Source organism: Panicum virgatum, chromosome 8N, assembly GCF_016808335.1.
Source record: "Panicum virgatum strain AP13 chromosome 8N, P.virgatum_v5, whole genome shotgun sequence".
Taxonomy (NCBI): domain Eukaryota; kingdom Viridiplantae; phylum Streptophyta; class Magnoliopsida; order Poales; family Poaceae; genus Panicum; species Panicum virgatum.
Window position 1 is genome coordinate 18,236,815 of NC_053152.1, and position 21,282 is coordinate 18,258,096.

General features: G+C 42.9%; 3 protein-coding genes across 6 annotated transcripts; 1 reads left to right on the top strand and 2 right to left on the bottom strand.

The window, feature by feature from the left end:
* Positions 1–428: 428 nt before the first annotated feature.
* On the bottom strand, positions 429–4,497 carry LOC120685841 (serine carboxypeptidase-like 42). The gene is made up of 10 exons (XM_039967952.1): positions 4,148–4,497; positions 2,882–2,989; positions 2,684–2,776; positions 2,507–2,599; positions 2,336–2,421; positions 1,971–2,249; positions 1,751–1,884; positions 1,367–1,459; positions 1,164–1,281; positions 429–1,031 (listed from the first exon to the last, which is right to left on the bottom strand). Exons 1-10 carry the CDS (start codon positions 4,395–4,397, stop codon positions 867–869), a joined length of 1,419 nt encoding a protein of 472 aa, XP_039823886.1. The 5' UTR covers positions 4,398–4,497; the 3' UTR covers positions 429–866.
* A 4,995-nt stretch (positions 4,498–9,492) lies between these two features.
* LOC120685842 (probable ubiquitin-like-specific protease 2A) lies at positions 9,493–18,182 on the bottom strand. 2 transcript variants are annotated; one of them, XM_039967953.1, is made up of 9 exons: positions 17,861–18,182; positions 11,742–11,928; positions 11,488–11,655; positions 11,271–11,405; positions 10,683–10,764; positions 10,470–10,595; positions 10,314–10,381; positions 10,104–10,166; positions 9,493–10,017 (listed from the first exon to the last, which is right to left on the bottom strand). In XM_039967953.1, the coding sequence occupies exons 1-8, from the start codon at positions 17,922–17,924 to the stop codon at positions 10,139–10,141; spliced, it is 858 nt and encodes a 285-aa protein (XP_039823887.1). In that variant the 5' UTR covers positions 17,925–18,182; the 3' UTR covers positions 9,493–10,017; positions 10,104–10,138. The 2 variants fall into 2 exon arrangements, with proteins under 2 accessions (XP_039823887.1, XP_039823888.1); XM_039967954.1 differs by lacking the exon at positions 17,861–18,182 and adding an exon at positions 17,596–17,776.
* LOC120685843 (DNA replication licensing factor mcm2-like) lies at positions 13,908–16,200 on the top strand. Of its 3 annotated transcripts, XM_039967956.1 has the most exons (6): positions 13,908–14,164; positions 14,262–14,494; positions 14,654–14,761; positions 14,825–15,013; positions 15,105–15,122; positions 15,741–16,200. In XM_039967956.1, the coding sequence occupies exons 2-6, from the start codon at positions 14,292–14,294 to the stop codon at positions 15,799–15,801; spliced, it is 579 nt and encodes a 192-aa protein (XP_039823890.1). In that variant the 5' UTR covers positions 13,908–14,164; positions 14,262–14,291; the 3' UTR covers positions 15,802–16,200. The 3 variants fall into 3 exon arrangements, 2 of the variants coding, with proteins under 2 accessions (XP_039823890.1, XP_039823889.1); XM_039967955.1 differs by lacking the exon at positions 15,741–16,200 and having other exon boundaries at positions 13,910–14,164; positions 15,105–15,448; XR_005679792.1 differs by lacking the exon at positions 13,908–14,164 and having other exon boundaries at positions 14,171–14,494; positions 15,105–15,610; positions 15,913–16,200.
* Positions 18,183–21,282: the final 3,100 nt, after the last annotated feature.

The following is a 21,282-nucleotide window of genomic DNA, read 5'->3' on the forward strand; positions in this document are numbered from 1 at the left end:
TCTTTTTGGCAATGTCCAGCAGTGACAATATTTTAGTACTGCCAGAGAACAACAAAGATTGTTTTTCCCAGTTGTTACTTGTCAGCTTTTGGCCTCAGGGGAGCAAGGAGACATCCAGCTTCCAACTTGGGCAGTTTCCAATTTTCCATGGCTTGTGCTTTCTCCAGGTATTAACATACCATTTCATTGCACCCTTTGTGCCCTCCAATGCAGATAGGCCTCTTATTATCTTGCTCCAGATGCTGTCTTTCTGGACCATGTGATTTGGCACACTGATCGAGCACAGTTTGTTCAGGAGAAAAAAGAAAAACTCTAGCTAACGAAAGGAATCGTCTCGGCCGAGTGAAACTGTTAATCAAGCATAATACAGCATTGACAGGTAATGTTAGAGCAGAAGTCTGTACCCTGCCCTGATAGTATAACATATGGATCAAAATTCAAGGTGTTACATTTGCTGAAAATAAGATTCACATCATACCATGTCAGGTATACCATTGCAGAAACGCTACCCCCAAGTACAAGAAGCATCATAACAGTTGATCTGCAATCTATTTAATGAATGACCATTTGCCATCTTTTACAGTGAATGACTTTTCTATCCTTTTTGTATAGTGAAATGCTGCTGAGCTTAGAAAAGTGAAGATCAGGTAGGTCAAATTGCACAATGCCGTACAGTTACTGCCGACATAGGTGCTTACACCAGTTGCTCTGTGACGATCTATGCAAGGCAATAAACATAATACATGGAACTGTTATTTTTCTGCTCCTTATTGAGCACCCCACATCTTTATGGGCTAATCTACAGTAGTAAAGCGGAAAAAACCTAAGCTACTTGTTTCTATCTTCAGCTTGTTTCATAGGTACACTTAATCAATGGGTGGATTTGTTGCGTTTGGTAGTCTTTTTCCAAGTACAATGGATCGAAATAGCCCAAGCGCCCGGTCTGGCTGTGCGAATGGCACCATGTGAGATGCACCCCTCACTGTTGCAAAGGTCAGAAAGTTGCCATACTCCGTCACCCAGCCTCCAACCTTGAAGTCAAATACACATAGATATTTCCATGGTCGGTGAACTTCCAATTGCTTCAGAGTCATATTTACACAATACCAGCTAATTTGTATACATAATTGTAATAAAATGTAGTGAAAGAACAAAAAGTATACCTGGCCTTTGCGGAACCAAGTACTGTAGGGGACTGTAACAGGCAACCCCATGGTGTGAGCTAGCTCTCGCACAAGGGTTCTGCTGCCCAACAAGGGCACAACAGAGTCTTGATCACCACTATAGTGTTGAGTGATCATGTCAGAAGATATTTTACATGATGCAAAACTGTTTAGTTGAAGTAAAAGAGAAAAGGTCACATCACCTGAACACCCAGAGTGGTATTTTGTGCTCCGCAATTCTTCGAAGTATGGGCAAGATGTTGATGTTGCCATCTGTATTGCTGTAATTCAGGACACTGGTGCATGATGCAAAAGACCCATGTCAGTTGGAAAGATGACCTACCTGATCTTCAACTATTATTGTTTGCTTTTCAGTTCATTTCTAACAATACTTGGCAGCTCCAGAATCAACAAATCAGAACTATAATTTATATGATTTTCGAAATCACTGAAAGAAACTCTTTCTGGAACTTTATTGAAAGTAATCATATATGTAGCTAAAAAAAGTGCTTACAGAAGCATCTAAATTATGAAGTATGGAAAAACCAATAAATTTAATTGGTATGAGTAGCAATATAAACACTTACTCACTGCACATGCTCCAGTGATACTTCAAATGTGTCCTGTTAGCATGCAGAGCCTGCTGCACTTCTGGAAGATTGAAATAGAAAAACCTCTCATAGGTCATGCAAACATCCACACCCAAGCTGATTTTCGTTGCCTACAATTAACAGAAAGAACCTATCACACAGGAGGAATCAAATGATTCTGAATACTACATTTGTACCATGAGGGGCAAAAGCATACATATTTTCGCAGACGTAGCTCCTGCATTACAATTGATGGGTAGCAGACATCGAGAATAACATCATAGTTGTTGACGTACTCCCCAACTATAGTGTTTGCTTCAGATATGGCATCATTACATGACTTGCTCTCATTATGGGGGTTATTGAAGGTGTAATCCTCAAAATCACAACTGTGACTGATCGCTAGAAATATTTCATCAGAGATCATGCCATGAGACCAGAAATACTCATAGGTTGCAGGGACATCCCTATCAAGCTTAAGAAGTGGATTCCCAATCTGCTCAAGTTAATACAAGAGTTAGAATTGTTGATAATAAAGTTTAACTCAAGAAGACATTTGGCAAGGTATGCTTGGGTACTTACAGCAACACCCTTGATATTGAACTTGAAACCCTTTGATTTCTCATTATGGGTAAGGAGTACATCGGTAAGTTGTGGTATGTAATGCCCTGCTTTGTTTTTTTATCAATCCCATTAACCATAACCGTGTTTTATAATGCTTTAACATGCAAAAGAGAACCTGCACTCGCCTACCTGCATAGCTCTCCCCAGTAAGAAACAGGGCTCTCGATCTGTACTCTGGGAATTTCTCGTACCATCCAAGCAAAAATGTGTACATGTCATCAGCTATATGGTTGAACAAGCAAACAGTTAGATCTGATATTCCAGGCTGAAACTTTCCTGTGATTTACAAAAACCACATTAACTAACCAGTGCGCACATCGCCGGTGTTGTAGTCTGATGAAGTATTTGAGTAAGACCATCCAACTCCAGCTGGTGATTCGACAAATAGAAGATTGGACGCTGCAAAAGTGAACGTAAAACAGCATTGAACAAAATAAAGTTAGGAACTACACTTTACTTTCTTACTGAACAACCAGATGGAAATATAACAGCCTGAATCCCAACCTTTGTTCCATGACTTCTTGTTCAATCTGAGACCCCTGCCATCTCCTCTCGGATAAAATGGACCCAGTTCCGTGAATGCCCCACCTCCAATCGAAGAACAGCCAGGACCTGACAATCATATGATCTATGACTACAGTCTACAAACAGGAGAAAAATTGCAGCAAATTTAACGCACATTCCCTAATCTTATGATAACTTTTTAATGGGATAATTGTTGTAATCAAGGTTCTGTTCCTTGAAATAAGATTAATTTTACTTTTGTTTGCAAAGAGATGAAATCAAACTGCGCCTGTGCCGAAGCTTTCTTTGGTGCCTTTTGCTGCATGGAGATCAAATGATTTGGATGCCTCACTTCTTTTGAAATATGCAGGGACCACGAAACACAAAGTCCAATGGAGAAAGGCTCTAAACGGGCAAGGTCACATGTGGTGACCCCATTACCTCAACGGACAAAGATACTATCCTAGTATCTAGTGAAAAGGGTACGAAGATGCAAGTTATTTAATGTTAACCCTTTCCTAATTTTTTTCATGGCAGGTGTGGAGCGGTTGACGAATAGGAGGCAGTCCTATGTTTCCAGTCGGGGAAACACTGCCTGCCATCATAATCCCCACATAAGGAATGCTACTATATTCAATGGCGAATAAAAAAATGCTGAAGGTGTATTCGAGAAAATGGTTGATTATTTTTTATGACTATGGTTATAATTAATCTCACTTCCTAATCTTGGTTAATACAGTGCTCCAATAATAACAATATGCCAAAAAAAACCCCACATTTCTTAAGCAATATTTTTCATATTTGTAATGTAACAGTACAACTGCCAATACGGACTCCAGTTCCAAAGATTGGAAAATCAGAAATCTCAGTTCCAAAGATTGGAAAATTAGAAATCTGTTTATCTTAAAAAATACCAAACAAGAAAGCAACTAAGACGAGATTACAGCACCAAATAAACAGGAACCGCCCAATGGATACGTACAAACGAAAATTCATCAAAATTCAAGAGAACGTGACAAACTGATCTAAGATCCCTGCGGCGTCAATCGTATCAAAGCAAATTCAACGACAGTCAACCCAGTGGACTCTGAATTTCAGCAGCAAAAACCATCAAAGGAAATTCAGATGCAAATGTTTAGGAAGGCAACTGATGATAAACTACTAGCAGATGAAAATTCAGATGACATCAGGGAAGCAAAAATAAGAGCACAACATCTGCCAAAATACTAGAGAGAGACAGAGCACTTCTGCCGGCAACCAACCAACCTCCATTGAGCCATAGCGTGAGCGGCTTGGCGGCGGCGTCCTCCTGCGCCTCGGCGAAGTAGTAGAAGAGGCTCCTGCCGGCCTTGACGTCGACGTCCACGTACCCGGCGAACTGCCTGAACGTCACCGGCGGCTGCCCGGGCAGCCTGGTCACCAAATCCTCGGCCGGGAACCCCCACACGAAACCACCACCAAGAACCCAGCCCACGGCCGCCATCGCCAGCGCCATGGCCCTCCAGGAAGCCGCCATTGCCGCTCCTGCAGCTAGGAGCCAACGGAACTGGGCGGAGGAGAAGAGGCTACAGAGGAGGTGGGTTGCCCGGTGGACGGAGCTAGCGACTAGCGAGGAAGAAGAAGCGGTGGCGCTCGGGGGGCCTATATACCGGGGCCGCGGAGCCTTTTCCTCCGCGGCGACGCGAAAAGACAGCGATTAGCTCGTGGGTTGTTATCGGTTCAGTTTGGGTTTGGATTCGGTTTTTTTTTTTTGTTTCGCTTCGCCGGCGGTTTGTGCTCCTGATTTTCTGCAAATGGTGGTAGTTTTTTACTGTGCGAGGGAAATGTTTCAAGTTCTGAGATTCAATGATGAGTGGACCCATTGTCGTTTTATATTTTTAACGAAAATAAATAAATAAATGATGCAAAAGATTGCCTAATGTATGTGGACTACTTTTCATTTTCTTGAGAACACGCATGTGGACTATTTTCGTGCCCAGATTTTACCACAAGTCAATTAAGGTGCATCAAGATTTACCATGTTAAACAATAATTATCATATACGATACGAATCCTACAGTTGCTGCTACCTGTGCATTCAAAAATTTTCCCAAAAAAAGAGAGATCATTTTAAGGGTATATTTAGTTTAAGATATATATATACCACCCCTACGTAAATAAATACCAGGGTCATCTTAATTACACTCTCAGCAAGATTTGTCATTCCAACATTTGCAAGCTAGGGGCTTCGTTTATTGGTTAACTCAGGTACAGGATAGTGGTTGCAGCAGTACAACACCTGTTCATGGTCTGAAATATGTATGCATATCATCCACTCCTAGTCATTGAACTCAACGGTCTAATGTTTTCAAAATCTCACCCAATGGTTGAATTCTTTTTCATGGTTGCAATGGTATAAGTATAACTGATCTCACATAAGTTTTGTAAAGATTCAGAAACTCAATGCATTCTTGTTCTTGGCTAATTTTGCACAAAACTCGGAAGGTAGTAGGGGCTTCCGAGTTAGGGGTGCTCTTCTCAAAATGGAATTATCACTCCCACCTGAGACTGAATGTGTAGCCGTTGGAGAGAGCACCAGGAGGTGATAAGAGCCCATTCACTGCTCCTGCTGCCATTCAGTTCGGTTCGGTCAGAGGCATTCAAGCCGGTGCGTCAGCCGTCACGAAGGCTGCAATGTGGCCGTCAGGCAGAGCTCAGCCCATTCAAGAGGCATCATGGCAGATGCGGCCAGGAGCTGGCGCCCTGGATTCCTTGCAAACCATCCGGAGTGGTACCATCATGTGGAGAATTCAGGAAATGGCACCGGTTTCTATTAGTATCGAGGGAATAGCACTTCAAATTTAGGTATTCACGAAACAACACCAGTTTTGTAAAATGATTCGTGAAACAGCACTGCACATATTATTCCTATTTTTATTTATCTTTTGGTGTTTCTTTACATGCAAACAGAACAAATTACCCTTGCTAGCATAAGATCCTCGCTCTCTTATCCTTCCATGCAAATTAAATTGTAGAATAATAAATTTCACCATGCTAAGAAAACACATAAACAATAGTCCACATGTTGAGGTGACCTTGCTTCGGGTTCGGTTATGAAGAATTTTAGTTTTTAGAAAAAAGTACCATCAAATTTCTACAACAATGCATCAACCATAAAAAACAAAATGAAAAGCAACGATTAACGTTCCTATAAATAGTCTCATACAAATACATCATAAAAGAGATAAAATTTTAGTTTCTCGTACAATAATAGCATACATATTTTGGTTATTAATTTCGTCTAAACCGGTTAACATCATTGAAAAACTAAATAAATCACCTACCAATCTAGCACTGATAAACTTATTAGACATTTTGGTGTCTTGTACCACACCAGGGGTTCTAGCTTGGAGGAAAGGAATTACGATGATGGGAAATCAGTCAAAACTATGAAGGGCAAGTTGGTCTTTTTGCATTTGGTGAAATCATGGGGGCAGAATTAAAATAAGGGGGAAATGAGGATTGGTGCTGTTCCGTGAATCATATGGGTGGATATGCAAGTTATAGATGCTGTTTCCTGAACACCATCAGAAACAAGTGCCTTTTCGAGAATTCTCCGGTATCATCTGCCACTGCAATCAATAGATATTTTGGTACAAACACCTATCGCCCTAAATATGAGTGAAGATTAACAAAAATGAAGATAATTTATTTAAAAGCTACTCCCTCCATGAATTAAAAGTAATTCTAATTTATTAAAGATTAACGCAAATGTAAAATAATTTTGGTTGCTTCTATTTATTAGCTATATTTAACACTAGTTGATTGTTGCATACACATACACCTACCAAATAGGATAAAATAACTTATTTTTAACAATTTTAAATCGCACAATGACTTTTTTTAGACTGCTAGGGTAAAGAATACCATAAGCTACCCTCGTTCAAACTATAGTTTATTTTAACTTTTTATAGGATATAATTGCTCAGATTTCACTAAATTTATGAAGATATAACAATATATAAGCAGGTTAAAAATAGTCTAAGGTATAACAACTTTTTTGCAGTTTTTTGTTGCATTGGATTTGGTGGTCAAAAATGGAACCAGCTAAGGGACTTTTTTTTTATGGAAAACTCGTTTTATTAATCTACTTCGGTGCAGCAAAGTAAATGCTCACAGGAGATCCGGGCGACCGGGCGTTGGAGTCAGAGGTGTGAGTTGCTCTCGCTCTCGGAATAACGATGGCATGAAGATTTGGGTACCAAAGATTCCCATGTCAGCTGCTAGTATTTTCATTTTCCTTGTTGCCTCCATTAAAAATGGATAACATTTAGGTCTGTATCGGTTAATTTTTGAACTGAGTTTGTTCATCTAAATGGTTGTTTAGTCCGTTTAAACAACATTTAAATAGTAAATAGAGATCACCCGTGTTGTTTAGACTCTAAATGGTGAATGAAACTGCTGGGCCGTTAAAACCATTAAAACCGTCTAAATAGTTAAACATGATTAAATAAGCTAATAACCATTTAATTCATAATTTAATCAATAGGTACAACTACCACAACCGATACCAAACTAATTAGCATCGTAAGAATATGAAGTGTTGTGGAATTTAGATTTCTTCCAAAAAAACATTATTTGGTAGAATACCTACTTTTTACATGCGCAAATATGTAGACTTTCTAGCATATTTGACATTTACGTACATAAATATATATATATATTAGTGTTACTATGCCTACTAGTTTAGATAGTTTAATTCCGATTAAACACTGTTTAAATGGTCTAAACACTAAACAAATGGTCCGTTAAGCGTTTAGGATGACATTGACTACAATCATTGATATAAAGTGTTAATAGATTGATCATGAAAGGTTATTTCAAAATATTCACTTATATTTATTTGGATTTTTCATAGAAATGTCTAGTTAACGTGTGATTTCGTATATTGTGTTTATGTTCTAAAAACGCCTATTCTGAGTTGCAGGGAGGGAATCGTGTGGACAAGGATTTTATCCTCTCAACACATAGATGATACTACCTGTTTCCATATGTAGTATTTTGTTTTAATAAGCTTGTGGTTGTTGGGAATGTAAAAAGCTCAAATGCTCATTTTCCTCTATAATTCATACCGATGGACCTAAAGGTCGTATAAAAGTTCTTTCATTCCATACCTTTTAAATACTCTTTTTATCCAGAGGCCCAGCTCTCACGTGATGAATTTTGTGCTTTTGTTCTCTTGGTGTGCCTGTGGACCTTGTGGCCCGGCCAGTCGTCCGTAGTCGTTCACAGCTCTCCATCCCATTTTTAGTAGCATGGGCACAGAGATTGGCTAGAGCCTAGAACATGGTGGGTCTTGGCTCAAATTTGAGTGATTTTTCCTTTTAACACAAAATTACTTCTCCAACATCCAAATTGAGTGGAAAATTTTAACGTTAATTTGATGGTGATGTATTTTCTTTTATAGAAACAACATATTATGAAAACATTTCCCGGATTGGACGGTACAGAGTTGCTCCGGGTGATATTGCCATGGGTGCTGACAAAATGTAATACAATACGCGTCAATTTCATGAAGGAGGAATTTGAGCCGGACTACCAGGGGGATGCAATGGACAAAGACCCCCTGCAGATTTGGCTTTGCTTGGTAGAAACTTGGCAACAGACCATATCCCCCTGTCCAGATACATCAGGAGTTGATCATTCCGATGAGATGGTGATGTTCTTTGGAGTTAGCTGATGCGTGAATACTTTTTTCTTCAAAAAAAAATACTGCATGGTTGTCCTATACGGCCATATACCATCGGAATCTCATACGGTCCACAGGTATTTCCAAGAGAAAATTTAAGTATTTCTCCCCTCGAGATGGATGACACGTTTGTCCGCACTCCATCCGTTCTTATGTTTGGATAAAAACATGCTTTAGGAGTGTAGGAAAGAGAGAGAGACAACGATTAACGATAGTAACCTTGTACATCTTGGAATCTGCTGCTTCTGCAGCACAGGCGACCAACATTGACTCGGAAAGTAGATTGGATCTTGGGATGTCGGCACTGGCAGCATGATTCTCAGGAGAGCTTGGATGTCAAATGGGCGCCCAAGGATCAATGCTGATTGCAGAGGGTATTTTAAGAATTTTAAGTTGCTACAAAGAGATTCAACTTCTGTTTGGGGGTCCCTACTGGGTCCTGGCGAACCTGGCCATAAATATTATGTTTGATAAATTTTGTAACAAAATTAACATGTTCAGGAGATTAAGAGTAAATACGTTCTTGTGGCCTGGCATGTTCAGCCCTGAATCTTATTCAGACAACCACCTCCTGCTGCGGCATTGTGGGGTTCATCCGGTGCTGAGCTGTAGCAAAGATAAGACAACCTTGTACCTTGGAAACTACCGCTACCGCCCGGCCACCTCACGCAAGACAATACCTTTTCCGGTTTCCCCCTTATCCTCGTAGTAAAAATGAACGTTTTCCCTAACCGGACTGTCAAGTAAAAAACGGATGCAGCATCAATGCACCATCATCTAACAGGAACCTCACAAGACACCATCACACAACAGGTGACGGTTCGGCCACAGAACAAGACACTAGGTGATGCCGAAGCATGTTCACAGATTGAGCTCCTGGGCATCACGTCTCATGTGATCTCTGATCTATAACAGTAACAGCAGAATATACCAGATCTCCATCTGGTGGTACAAGCTGGGGGTTCCTCTCCTAACACCGACACAATTTCAGCACAACAGAGTACACGACTGTAACTGTATTACCCACCTCTAGAGTGCGAATACATACTGCATACAATAGTACATGGAATGCACCCCTGCTGACATATATCCCAAAGGGGTAATCTAACCTAGTAGTTCCTGATATAATGTACAGCTACCACGTTCAATTGCTTGAATACAAATAAATCTAGAAATATCTAAGCTTCTTTGAGGAAAGGGAACACCAAGAGTCTGCAGAACCAGGTAATACCTGTCCCCTCTTCCATGCATAAACCTGAACTACAACAGATTCTCGAACAATGTTCAAATTTCCTCAATGAGCCGCCTGGCGCCAGGGAAGACGAAACTCGATTCAAATTCCTCAATGAGCTACCAGTGAAGATGAAACTCAGCAATTTGTATATACTACGATATTGGATGATGGTACCTGGATATCAGCAAGAGAAATAAATGGATATGTTATAAAGGGCAACATGCATAACTGGAAGTCAAAAGGCTTGATAGTTCACGTACCAACTTATGTACTTGGCACCATCTTGCTATCTACACTACTCTGCAATTTTGATATTCTGATTCCTGCAGTAGTTTAAAAAGGTCAATGAGATCAGAGTTTGCAATTTCACAAACACAACAACAACAACATAGCCTTTTTTCCCAAGCAAGTTGGGGTAGGCTATTGCAATTTCACAAACAGGAAATAAAAACACGGCAGGTGAAACATACGCTTGGAATGAATGGATATCCTTGCGGAAGTTCTCTAGTTCCTCTGGATTAAACCAGCCATCATCAAGCTAAGTCATATTCATATAATAAATTAGTTAAAACATTTGAATGATGGAAAAACAAGAGGTATAAGAGTTGTAGAACAGCCTAGCGCACCAGCTGGGTGAAATCTTCTTCCAATTTTTTATTTTCAAGAACTTCTGCCAGTTTTTTGTTTTGAAGAAAACACTGGATGAAATAAAGAACATAAATCCCACATTCTTCTCCATTTTGCTGTGGCACCTGCAAAGTTATTTTAGGGAGTACCATAACAAATCTAGATTTCAGAAGCAATGACAGTGACGAAGAAGGTGCTATAGAAATAAATACCTTGGGAAACTCGAGGCGAATTTTGTTTATGAACTGCTTGCTTTCTTCCCGCTCTTCAGTTTCGTAAATGTCAACTATGAATCTAGCATACCAGCATCAGAAATTAAATACTAGTAAAATTAACAGATACTAAGCATAGCATCTATGTTGATGTGCCATATCAGTTGCAGAAAAAAATATGGTTGAAGTCATTGATGCAAACATAAGTCTAAAACTGTCAAATGAACTATTTTGTGAACGGTCTGATAATTATGATGTGCTGCAGCAAAGCTGAATTTGATGTGGCTTAATCTGTGAGTTGTTTTCATACTGACAATACAACTCAACTCAGCCATCGGAATCGACAGGCTCACTGTTTTTGAGTTTCAGATGCATATCATTATGGCATAATCTGCATGAGACGCAACAACCAACAGGAGTGCAGAACACCTTGGTCTGTTTGTAAGGAAAAAAAATGCATAAAAGATAACCAAAGGAATAGCAAACTTTTTCCATCATTTGAATCATAGGCCCTTACAAAATAGAATCAAATACCTATAGATAAAGTACTTTTTGGACATTCAGAAAGGGGAGCTTAGAGAAGCATACTTTCTAATGGCTGATTGAAACCTTGTCGGATCTGCCGTCTTAAGTGAGTCCAGCACTATCATGCGTGGTCCTTTCTTAATGTCCGAGCAGTTTGCCTCATCAAAGTGGCATAAAACAAGGAGGCTCCAGTGTCCACTGCAGTAAAAAAAAAGGTGGAAATTTGATACCTATATGATAATTCATTACATTGTTACACAAAGTAGTGAAAGTAACTCACCAACAAACAATAGGAACAAAAACATATTGCCTTGAAAATATTCTCTTAGCCTTTATCCATTTCAGGACATTGGGTATATTCTGCCCACAGTAGTACATGTAAAACCATAAAGAATCAAAGTATGCATAAGCACTCTTCTTGTCTTCATCAATGTTCTTCCAAAGATCCCTGTGCAAAAAATCATAGCAGCAATTGGAATACAAAATTTCTTCCAAAGATCAACTAATAAAATTAGAGAGAATGTCATCACATACTCCATGTATAATTCAAAAATATCAGTATTCAACTTGTCTTGATTTGCCTTGTCCCGCCTGCTAGTTGCAATGCGTGCACTTCTGTTTTGGGGGAGGTTATCGTAAAAGGAAGGTAATACATGTTTGGATCTCCCAGGCGTCTTCAATGCTGTTGTTCTACTTGTTCGAGATCGCTTGTTTTCGCACTCTACAAACGGAAATAGAAATTTTTTAGAACTTGAATACACATGCATAATCTGTTTCAAAAATAATGTGCTAAGTTTGCTGTTAGTGTTGCAAAAAACGTGTAGCAAGAAATCCATCACATCTTAGCATCTACTTTGCATATAGCAAGTGGCTCCGTAATTGGTATACCACATAGCGTTCTTAAGGCGGTAAAGCGAGCTGCGTGGCGAGCACCCCCTTACAATCGACAGGCGCTTGTGAGGCGAGGCAGCGCCATACCAGATACACTGCCGCAGCTGCACCCTATCAGATCCACTGCTGGCAGCTGACTGGAGGGAGTGCTACAACAGCCATTGGCATCAGATCCAATGGGAATGGCAGATGGGTGGATGATTGGCCTTGATGATTGGTTTTCCCCTTATTCTTCCTCCATCACCCCCTCTGTGCCTCCCTCTCTCACTGCTTTTAGAGTTTTGCTGAGGCACTAGTGACGCCAGCTCCCTTGAGTGCTTTGTCACCTAGGCAACACCTTAAAAACCAAGAAACCACAAGCAATAAATTTGCTTTTCACAATTGTTTCGATAGCGTTTAGGAAACCATCTTCAAGTGGTGGCTAGACCAAGAGGAAATATGATCACTATGAATAGCCATAGAAACCATCATATTTACACCAATCAAAAGCAGCCTTTAAATGCATCAAGGTTTTCATTCTGTTCAGAGATAATGGCAAAACTCTGGTTTGAAATCAAGGAAAACAGATCTTTTCCAGTTTCTTCTTTCATCTTTGTAACCTTACAATATAAGAGTACTACCCATACTTGTCAATTCCATTCCCGAGGTCATTCCTGTTGACCACTGGAATGGAACATGTCAGTACCAGACCATTCACCAGAGCGCTGCCCACTATGTGATCAGGAGGAAGAAACAGTCCAGCACATCCTCACTACTTGCGTTTTCGCAAGACAGTTCCCGTGCGCTATTTTACAGCCCCTAAACTTGACAAGACTAACTCCCGCCAGGAATGTCTCTTTTGTTGATTGGTGGGAAAAAGCAGAAAGGAGGATGCAAAAACAACACAGGAAGGGGTTTAACTCTCTTTGCATACTTGGGTCCTGGACCCTATGGAAACATAGGAACGCCTGTGTTTTCGAGGGGTCAGCACCAAATCTGCAAGCTGCACTTCAGGCTTTTAAAGATGAAGCTCATGTGTGGCAATTTGCTGGGGCTAAGGAGCTCTCTACCTTATGCCTCTAGCTGGGTGTGCCCCAAGTTTAGTGTTTGTTGGTCTTGAGGGTCTGGTCCTTTGTTTAAGCGTGTTTGTAAATCTATTTTCTTAGCTCAAGTACGTTCCTCACTCTTGTCCTAGGTGAGGAGCGTTCATTATGTAATTGGACAATTCTTTCTCTCTGAATATAAAGATACACAGCTCTCCTGCGTGTTCGAGAAAAAAAGTACCAGACCATTCTGGAGTATCTGAAAAACAAATATATATATATATATATATATATATATATATATATATATATATATATATATATATATATATAATAGTGCTATTGGGTACCCTAGGTACTGAATAATATTCAGCACCCGAGCCAACCAGCTCCCGACCCGACCGCACCGAGCGCCTCCCCTACCCCGTCCGATTTTTCTGCTCTTCGCCGGTTCCCCCACCCTCCGTCGGTTTTTTTTTCTTTTCCTCCGCCAGCGCCTGATAGATCGTGGGAGGACGAATCAGTTTCCAATTTCTCTCGCTGCTCCTCCCCGTGCGCGCACCAGCCAGCTGCAATCCCGGCGAGGCTCAGCGCCGCCTGCTCCCGTGCCGCCCCGGCGCGATCCTGCGCCCCCGACTCCCGCGCCGCCCCGGCTCCGCCCTGCGCTGCTGGCTCCCGTGCCGGCCCGGCGACGCCCTGCGCCGCCAGCTCCTGTGCTGCCCCGGCGAGACCCTGCACCGCCAGCCCCCGCGCTGCCCTGGCGGGACCCTGTGCCGCCCCGGCGAGCTCGCGCGGCGTCCTCTGCAGCTTCGCCGACCTCTTTGGCACCTCCCCAACAGAAGCTCTCTCCAATGCACGAAGATAGAGCAGCCGCCATGGGGGATTCGGTCACCTGCTGCCACTGATTCCACCGGCGTTTGTCGTCGGTGAGCCCACGAGCGCATCCCTGCCATCTCCTATTTTCAATGCCCTGCTCCGTTTCGTACATAGGATGAGTGCCGTCAAGAGCCAGCTGGGCGGAGGACGTCATTAATCAGGCTCGTGGTATGGCCTTGTGCTTTAGATCCTCATTGATTGAATTCGAGTCATTCGTTTTGTGAAAAATGTGCCACATAATTCGTCCTGATCCCTGAGCCTGTAGATCGATGGATGAGAGAGGATCCGTGGAGAAATGGGTGGACCGGCTGCAAGAGCCATGCAGAGCCGTGGAAAGAATGGGATCGGCTGCAGATTCCATGGAGGGCAGATAGAGCAAGGCCGCTTAGCTGGTTCCAGGGATGCCGGTGCTAGATCCGTGAAGAAACATCATCGAAGGCGACCCAGTGGGCATAAGTCTACGTTTGGCTCTTGGCTTGTGTCTTTCATTGAGATAAGGTATTGCTACCGATTCCGAATCCACCAGATTTTCGTGCATTGATTTTCGTCCAAGGATCCAAGGATTGGGGAAAGGGTTTGTTATTTTACTCTTCAATCTCTTGATGCAACTCGATATGCTAATGTACAATATCTCACATAAGCACTTGAACTCAACAGATTGTCAAATCAATTGCTCCGTCCATTTATGGCCATGAATCGTCTAACAGGCGATATCAGTGTCCTCCTCCTGGGTGATCCAGGCACTGCAAAATCCCAATTTCTAAAGTAAGGACAGAATCAATCACCTTTCATCATTTGAGATTGCACCACTAATTTTCCATCTTTTAGGTATGTGGAGAAAACAGGACACCGAGCGGTATATACAACTGGAAAAGGAGCCTCTGCTGTTGGTCTCACTGCAGCAGTTCACAAGGATCCAGTAGCACGGGAATGGACACTTGAGGGAGGTGCACTGGTTCTTGCTGATAGGGGCATATGCCTTATTGATGAATTTGACAAGATGAACGATCAAGATAGGTATGTTATAATATTTGCATTGGAATCTTCTGTACTATTAGCATCTAAATTTCTATCTTATGAATATATAATTCTCTTCGTATTCATGAAGCCATGGAGCAACAGAGTATCAGAATATCAAAGGCAGGAATCATCACATCTCTTCAAGCTCGATGCAGTGTTATTGCTACAGCAAATCCAATAGGCGGAAGGTAGATTTTATTACCTGCATAGTTGCAAGCCATGTAACCAGTGCCTATTATTAAAAAAGTTACTGGATGTATTCATCCTTGATTTCACAGATACGATTCATTTTGTGTACTTGTAACTTTTTACTAGATTTGTGCTTATTGTCAATTTCAAGAACACTCCTTTTGTTCTGTTTTGTACTTAGCGATTATGTTCTTGCAGAATATAAACAATCATTTGATATGTGAGGCATATCCACGTTTCGTATTTGTTTTTTCAAATATCACAAGTGATTTCTTTGTTCTCAGTTTATCTCCCTTGCTTGTGGGTAGTCTGAGGACACAAGGAGTATATTCTGCTGTGCCTCCTCCAGTTCAGGAATTCAGATGCCAATGACACTCCATGGGAAGCTCAGCTTCGGCATGAGAGGTGAGCTCTCGCCTGCTGTTGTTCTAAACTATTGACATTTGCATGCAGCTCCAAGTTCTCGTTAGAGCAGATTTATCAGAACAAATAAGTCTGGCATTTGTAAGCCTTACAGAAGACATCCAAAAAAAGCTCAGATGACTGTGAAGGCTAAAATATCTCCAGGGAAGTGTAGAAAATTATTGTTAGCTTGATGGTTCATGTCCTTCCGAGACATCCATTTGTATGCCTGTAATTTGGTCCATAACCCTTCTAATGGCATGATGATTGATGTCAAAGAATTTATTTTGTCATGCCTAGTGCAGGTGAAGGCCAGCGTATACATGTTTTTTTTTCCTTCACTTTATACCAATCAATCAGTAGGAAGTTGGAGTCTGGAGATTGAGGGGAAGATTGAAAAACAAAGAGTGATATGAATAGTATTTATGCTAATAAAGTGTTTTTGGAACCAAATTATGTAGTATTTATGATTGACAGCCTATTTTTAAGTGTTTGTGATAGGCCAATGAATTTCAGTTGCAAGAAACTATGTGTTGGCCAACATGTCAAAGACAGAATTGATCAAATTGTACTGTACCGAATAATTAATCTAATTCATGGGTGCTCGTCCAATTTAATCTTATACATGTACAGAAAAGTGTATGCATTCTCCCATGCATCCACGAACGTGTCAAGAGTGCACTGACCAAGCGCACCTCCCAACAATCAACTTGTGCCGCACATCTCCCGAAAGAACGCGTATGTGTTAAGCAATCCGTGAAAAAAAAACCATGTGAATAACCAGCGATCTGTTCTAGGGGAGAAAAACCAGCGAGGGAGGAAAACTGGGAGAGAAAAAAACCAGGCGCTCACCTAACGCCAGGCGCGACCGGTGGGCGGGGCTGGCTCAGGTACAGAATAAGTATTCCATACCCAGGGTATGGAATAGCGGTGTCCTATATATATATATATATATATATATATATATATATATATATATATATATATATATGGTAATAATATAAAAATTGACAATAAATCAATCATTAGTACAATACAGGTGCAGCCTAATAAAGATTGAAGAATAAAAAAAACACTGAATATTTACTTGACCCAGCCCAAGAATGATTGGTACTTTGGTAGTCCAAACTAAGGCTTGTGCTGAAACTGAATCAAGAAAAGTAAAATAATATTCTAGTAGGACCACATCATGGCCAACCAAATTAACACAAGAAAACTCATTTATACAGGATTGGGGAGGACTGAAAAATGGTGGGCAAGTTGATTACCTTTGTTCCTCTAAGGTCTAAGCATATTAGTTTAATTTCATGCATTGGGTTCAATTAGATTGTGAATTCGGCTTCTATTCACACAGTGATAGCATGGATGGGAAGACCTGTCCCACCTGTCTGCCAGAATCATCCAAGATGACTGGGATATTGGACTGTTTGCTGGTAGGAAATATCTTACTCATTCTGTCTTGCTCGTTGGAACCAAAATTCCAGGCATTAAGTCAGAACACAATGAAACTGATAAGCATGGTTCTAATCCTGTTCTGCTGCATGAAACATACATGTTCCAGCTATACATTGTTATATTATGTTAAAACATACATCCAAAGAACTAAATCCTACAGCTAACACAAAACTGCATAGCTGAAGCAATAACATACAGAAACATTTGTAACTTATGTGTTATGCTTCAATGTGGCAACAAATCTAAGTAAGCACTAAACTAATAGGCACCTGTTACACCCTTGTAAGACACATTTAATTGGGAAAATTAATATCCTCAAACTTTACAGTTACACCAAGTAGGTCCTAAATTAACAACCGAAAAGGATAGCAGCACATTTGCAGGTTATGCACTAGAGGTACTGGAGGCACAAGTGAACCTATAAACCCTGTCCATTTCCAAGAGACCAAACACTACTCAGTAATCTGATCCAGACAAACAGCAACAGCCATATAAGCATCCGCCTGTTCACAAAAATCTAAGGCAACACAAACCTATGAAGTCTCCCCCCATTTCCGCCGAAACAAACAAGGAGTGAGCAGTCAATCGCCTAAACCCGTACAGAGCAAGCCAATAAGCCCCCCAAACAACGCAAGCGCGGCGCGGGGCCAACCGACCGCACCACCACCGCGCGCCCGCGGTTTCCCCGTCACCAAAAATCACAGCACGAGGCCTCAAACATCAGGCGGAGTGGGTGGGGGCGGGGGGGGGGATGTTTTTTATGTGTGTGGGTCGGGAGAGGGAGGGGGACGCGCTCACCGTCCTCAGGGTCGCTGTCCAGGTCGATGAGCGCCTGCGCCTGGCCCTGCCGGCGGCGGCTCATGGCGGCGCACCCCGACCGGCTCGACGACTCGCCGCCGGGGAAATGCCGGTCGGCTCCTCTAGGGTTTGGCCCGGCGGATTTGGTGGGGAGGGGAGGAGGGAGATCAAAAATTTGGGGGGAAGATGGGTTTTGCCTCGGCTCGCCGCTGGCTTCTTCGTCCTGTTCTCTCCAGCGGCCTCAGGCAGCAGTGTTTTCTTTTCACATCACTCTAAGAACAACTTCCAACCACTAGCTAGCTAATAGTATTTTTCTCTCACACCGGTCAGCGGCCTCCACCGCCAGCACAGTCCTTCTCCGCATGCCTTTTCTGTACGGAGACAGCGGGAGCGGTGGGGTGGCGACACGTGGACGCGCCGGATGCGATGTGGTTTACGAGGGGACGGCGTCTGAGGCGTTGGATCTTGATCCAGGACAATTTGGTGGCAAGTAGTGTGCGCCTGTGCGGCAGGCAGCAGGCTACTACTTTGCCGAAAGAGGAAAGGAAATGGCTTTGATTTTTTGGCGACTAGGAACAGGGAAATTGTTCATAAAATAAAGCATACAAACTCGTTTCTTTTTTTTTTCAGCCAGTAACATGATGGACATTGATGAGATGGAAGCTAGATGCGAGCCCACCCACTTGGTTTTCCTTGTACCCTTGCCTCTGCTATTCGCTTCGGCATTTTCTGATGGGTGGGTGGTATGGCGTGTAGTCAAATTGCAGGTGGAACTTTCGAAAAAATATTGCAGGTGGGACGGGTTTTAAAACGAGCCCGCGAAACCACCCCGCGAAAACAGGTATTGTGGACAATGCGGCCCAGCTACAATATTTTTGTGGCCCAACATTATAGTCCACTGAAACCCATGAACAATACATGGAACCTGCAAGAACCCTAGCGGTGGCCGTCTGCACGCCCGCCGGCACCGCAATCACCACCGTAGCCGCGCGCATGGCCAGGGCCGGCGCGAGCTCGCCCGCATCTCGGCCCGCCCGCCGGCGCCGCAATCACCACCCAGCGACGGCGGCCGGCAACCTGAGGAGGCACGGCCGCGCGGGTGCGAGCTATGAGAATCCCGTGCAGGTGGATCCAGCGTTCAGCGGCTGCTGGCTACCGGCCGGTGCGACGCGGCACGGCAAGCCAGCCACGCCAGCTAGGAGGCCGCAGGGCGAGGCGCCAGCCAGGGCGTAGAGGGGGGTTGGGCGTCGGCCGCGTGAGTGAGGGTGCCGCGGCCTGGCTGCGGAACGAGTGGTGCGCGCAGCGCGCCGGAGAAGCCCCGGCCGGCGACAGCGCAATGCACACCCGGTGTGTCGCTCCCTTCCTTGCGCCACCGTCCCCCCGCCAATAGCGTCCGCGGCAGCCAAGAGGGAGCGGGATGCGGCATTCTTCTTGCAGAGGAGGTGGTGAGTGCGAATCAATCCATGAAGCCCTTCCTCCGGCTGCCCATGGTTAATCAGCGCTGGTAATAAGGATTAGTTTCCTCATTAATTCCTAAGGTTTTAAAAAACGCTAGACGCTAGGTGAACGCTAGCCTATGGTTTAGAGTTTTTTGTGATTAAACGTAGATTAAACGTCTTTTGTGATTAAACGACACTGTGATTAAACGCAACGCTAGGCCAAAGTTTAGAGTTTAATCAAGATTAAACGTAGTTTTAAAACATTTTTTAAAACAGGGTTAATTCCTTGCTATCTCTGAATCCTTTCGATCCCCATCTCACTATTCATGACCTCTGGTCCTCGATCTCGATCTCTCTGCTGTTCTTGCGTACAATAACTTTGTGGGAAGCAGGGAGATTTAATTTCATTTTTCTTCTTCTCGACCATAGTAGCGCACTACTGGAATCAGATGTACATACCTCCACTCATATCAACTATCAAGAGAAGCTGTGCCCGGTTTGGAATCATCAGCGTCGGACGATAACCAAATTCAATTGACATACAGTTCTAAATATTATTGGCCTTTTTTGACTTTTTTTTCCTGTCTGAGCAAGCAAGCTAAGAGACACACGGGTCATGCGGGATATGCAGTGTTGGCCACAAGACCCGCAAACCATTTGTTGCCCACATACTAATCCTTGTGGACAGTCTCGAACCCGCAAAAAATTGTTGCGACAAGCTTAGCAGCTTTGCGGCCAGCCGCAACCCGCCCCGCCCGCAACCTGAGCGTGTAGGATGTCATCTTTCTTTGCAGATCAACTCCGGAGATCTATTATAAAATTTATGTTCGTAGAAAGTAAAGATGATCTATAATTTAGGATAGAGGGAGTACGTGAGTAGATCACTTAGTAAGTACGTGAAAATGCAATTTGAGTTATTTTGTAACCAAAAGACGAACCACGACTTTGTCTACATCAAAAATTATTTTCTAGGGAACAAACCACCAAGTCTACTTGCCTTGACCCCCATCGCCTATTACAACATTCCTTTGAAGCGAGCCCACGATTTGCCAATGTGCCGTGCCAGCTCCAGCTCTGCAATGAGTCACGTTGTATCTCTGTCATGGACCATGCAACATTCGTCATTATCCTAGTCCAAAAAAAAAACATTCGTCATCACACGTGATTCGCGACACTCAGATGATGAAAAATGTTTCATTTTCCGAGCGTCGCCAATCATGATTGGCGACTTTTTAGTTTTTCATCATGATCACGGATTTTCTTCACTATTGTTTTTTCTAATGGGCTGGTAGCTTGCTTCCAAACTAGGCCTGATACCGCGTACGGCTTGCTTACGCGTGCAACTCCTGGGCCACATGGCACATGCCACGCTCGCAGGTTGGCTAATGGGCCGCGCGATTGCAGGAGACAACGCGCTGGCCTGTTCGGCCTGGTAGCCAAGCCGCGCGCGGGGCGGTCTCCCCGTCGGGGGCCCTTATGCCAGCGACACAGCGCCGAGGAGGCGCGGGAAGATCCGTACGATGTTACAAGCCACATAAATTTTAAACAAAGTAAAACAATTTTAAAGAATATGCTATATTGCTATCCGCCGGCGCTGGCATACGTAAGATTTGAAATAGGATTAGGAGATTTGGGGGATTTTGGGATCTCGTTGCTACAGAGTTGATTCTCCTCCTTTCCCCTATTTTTAGTCGAATTCATTGCTACGATGTTGATTCCTCTCCTTTCTCGTCGATTGTTAATCAATGTTGAGATTAACCGAACATGTTTATCAGTGGCGATGGTTGTGCTGTTGTCTCAGGCCTAGAGATGGCAACGGGTACATACCCGACGGGTAGTGACCACTCGTACCCGTTAGAACTAAGTTTTACCCGTCGGGTTACCCGTACCCGTATACGGGTAGGAAAATGCTTCCATACCCGTACCCGACGGGTAACCCGTACCTGAAAAGTATATCCGAGAAATACATATAACTATCACATA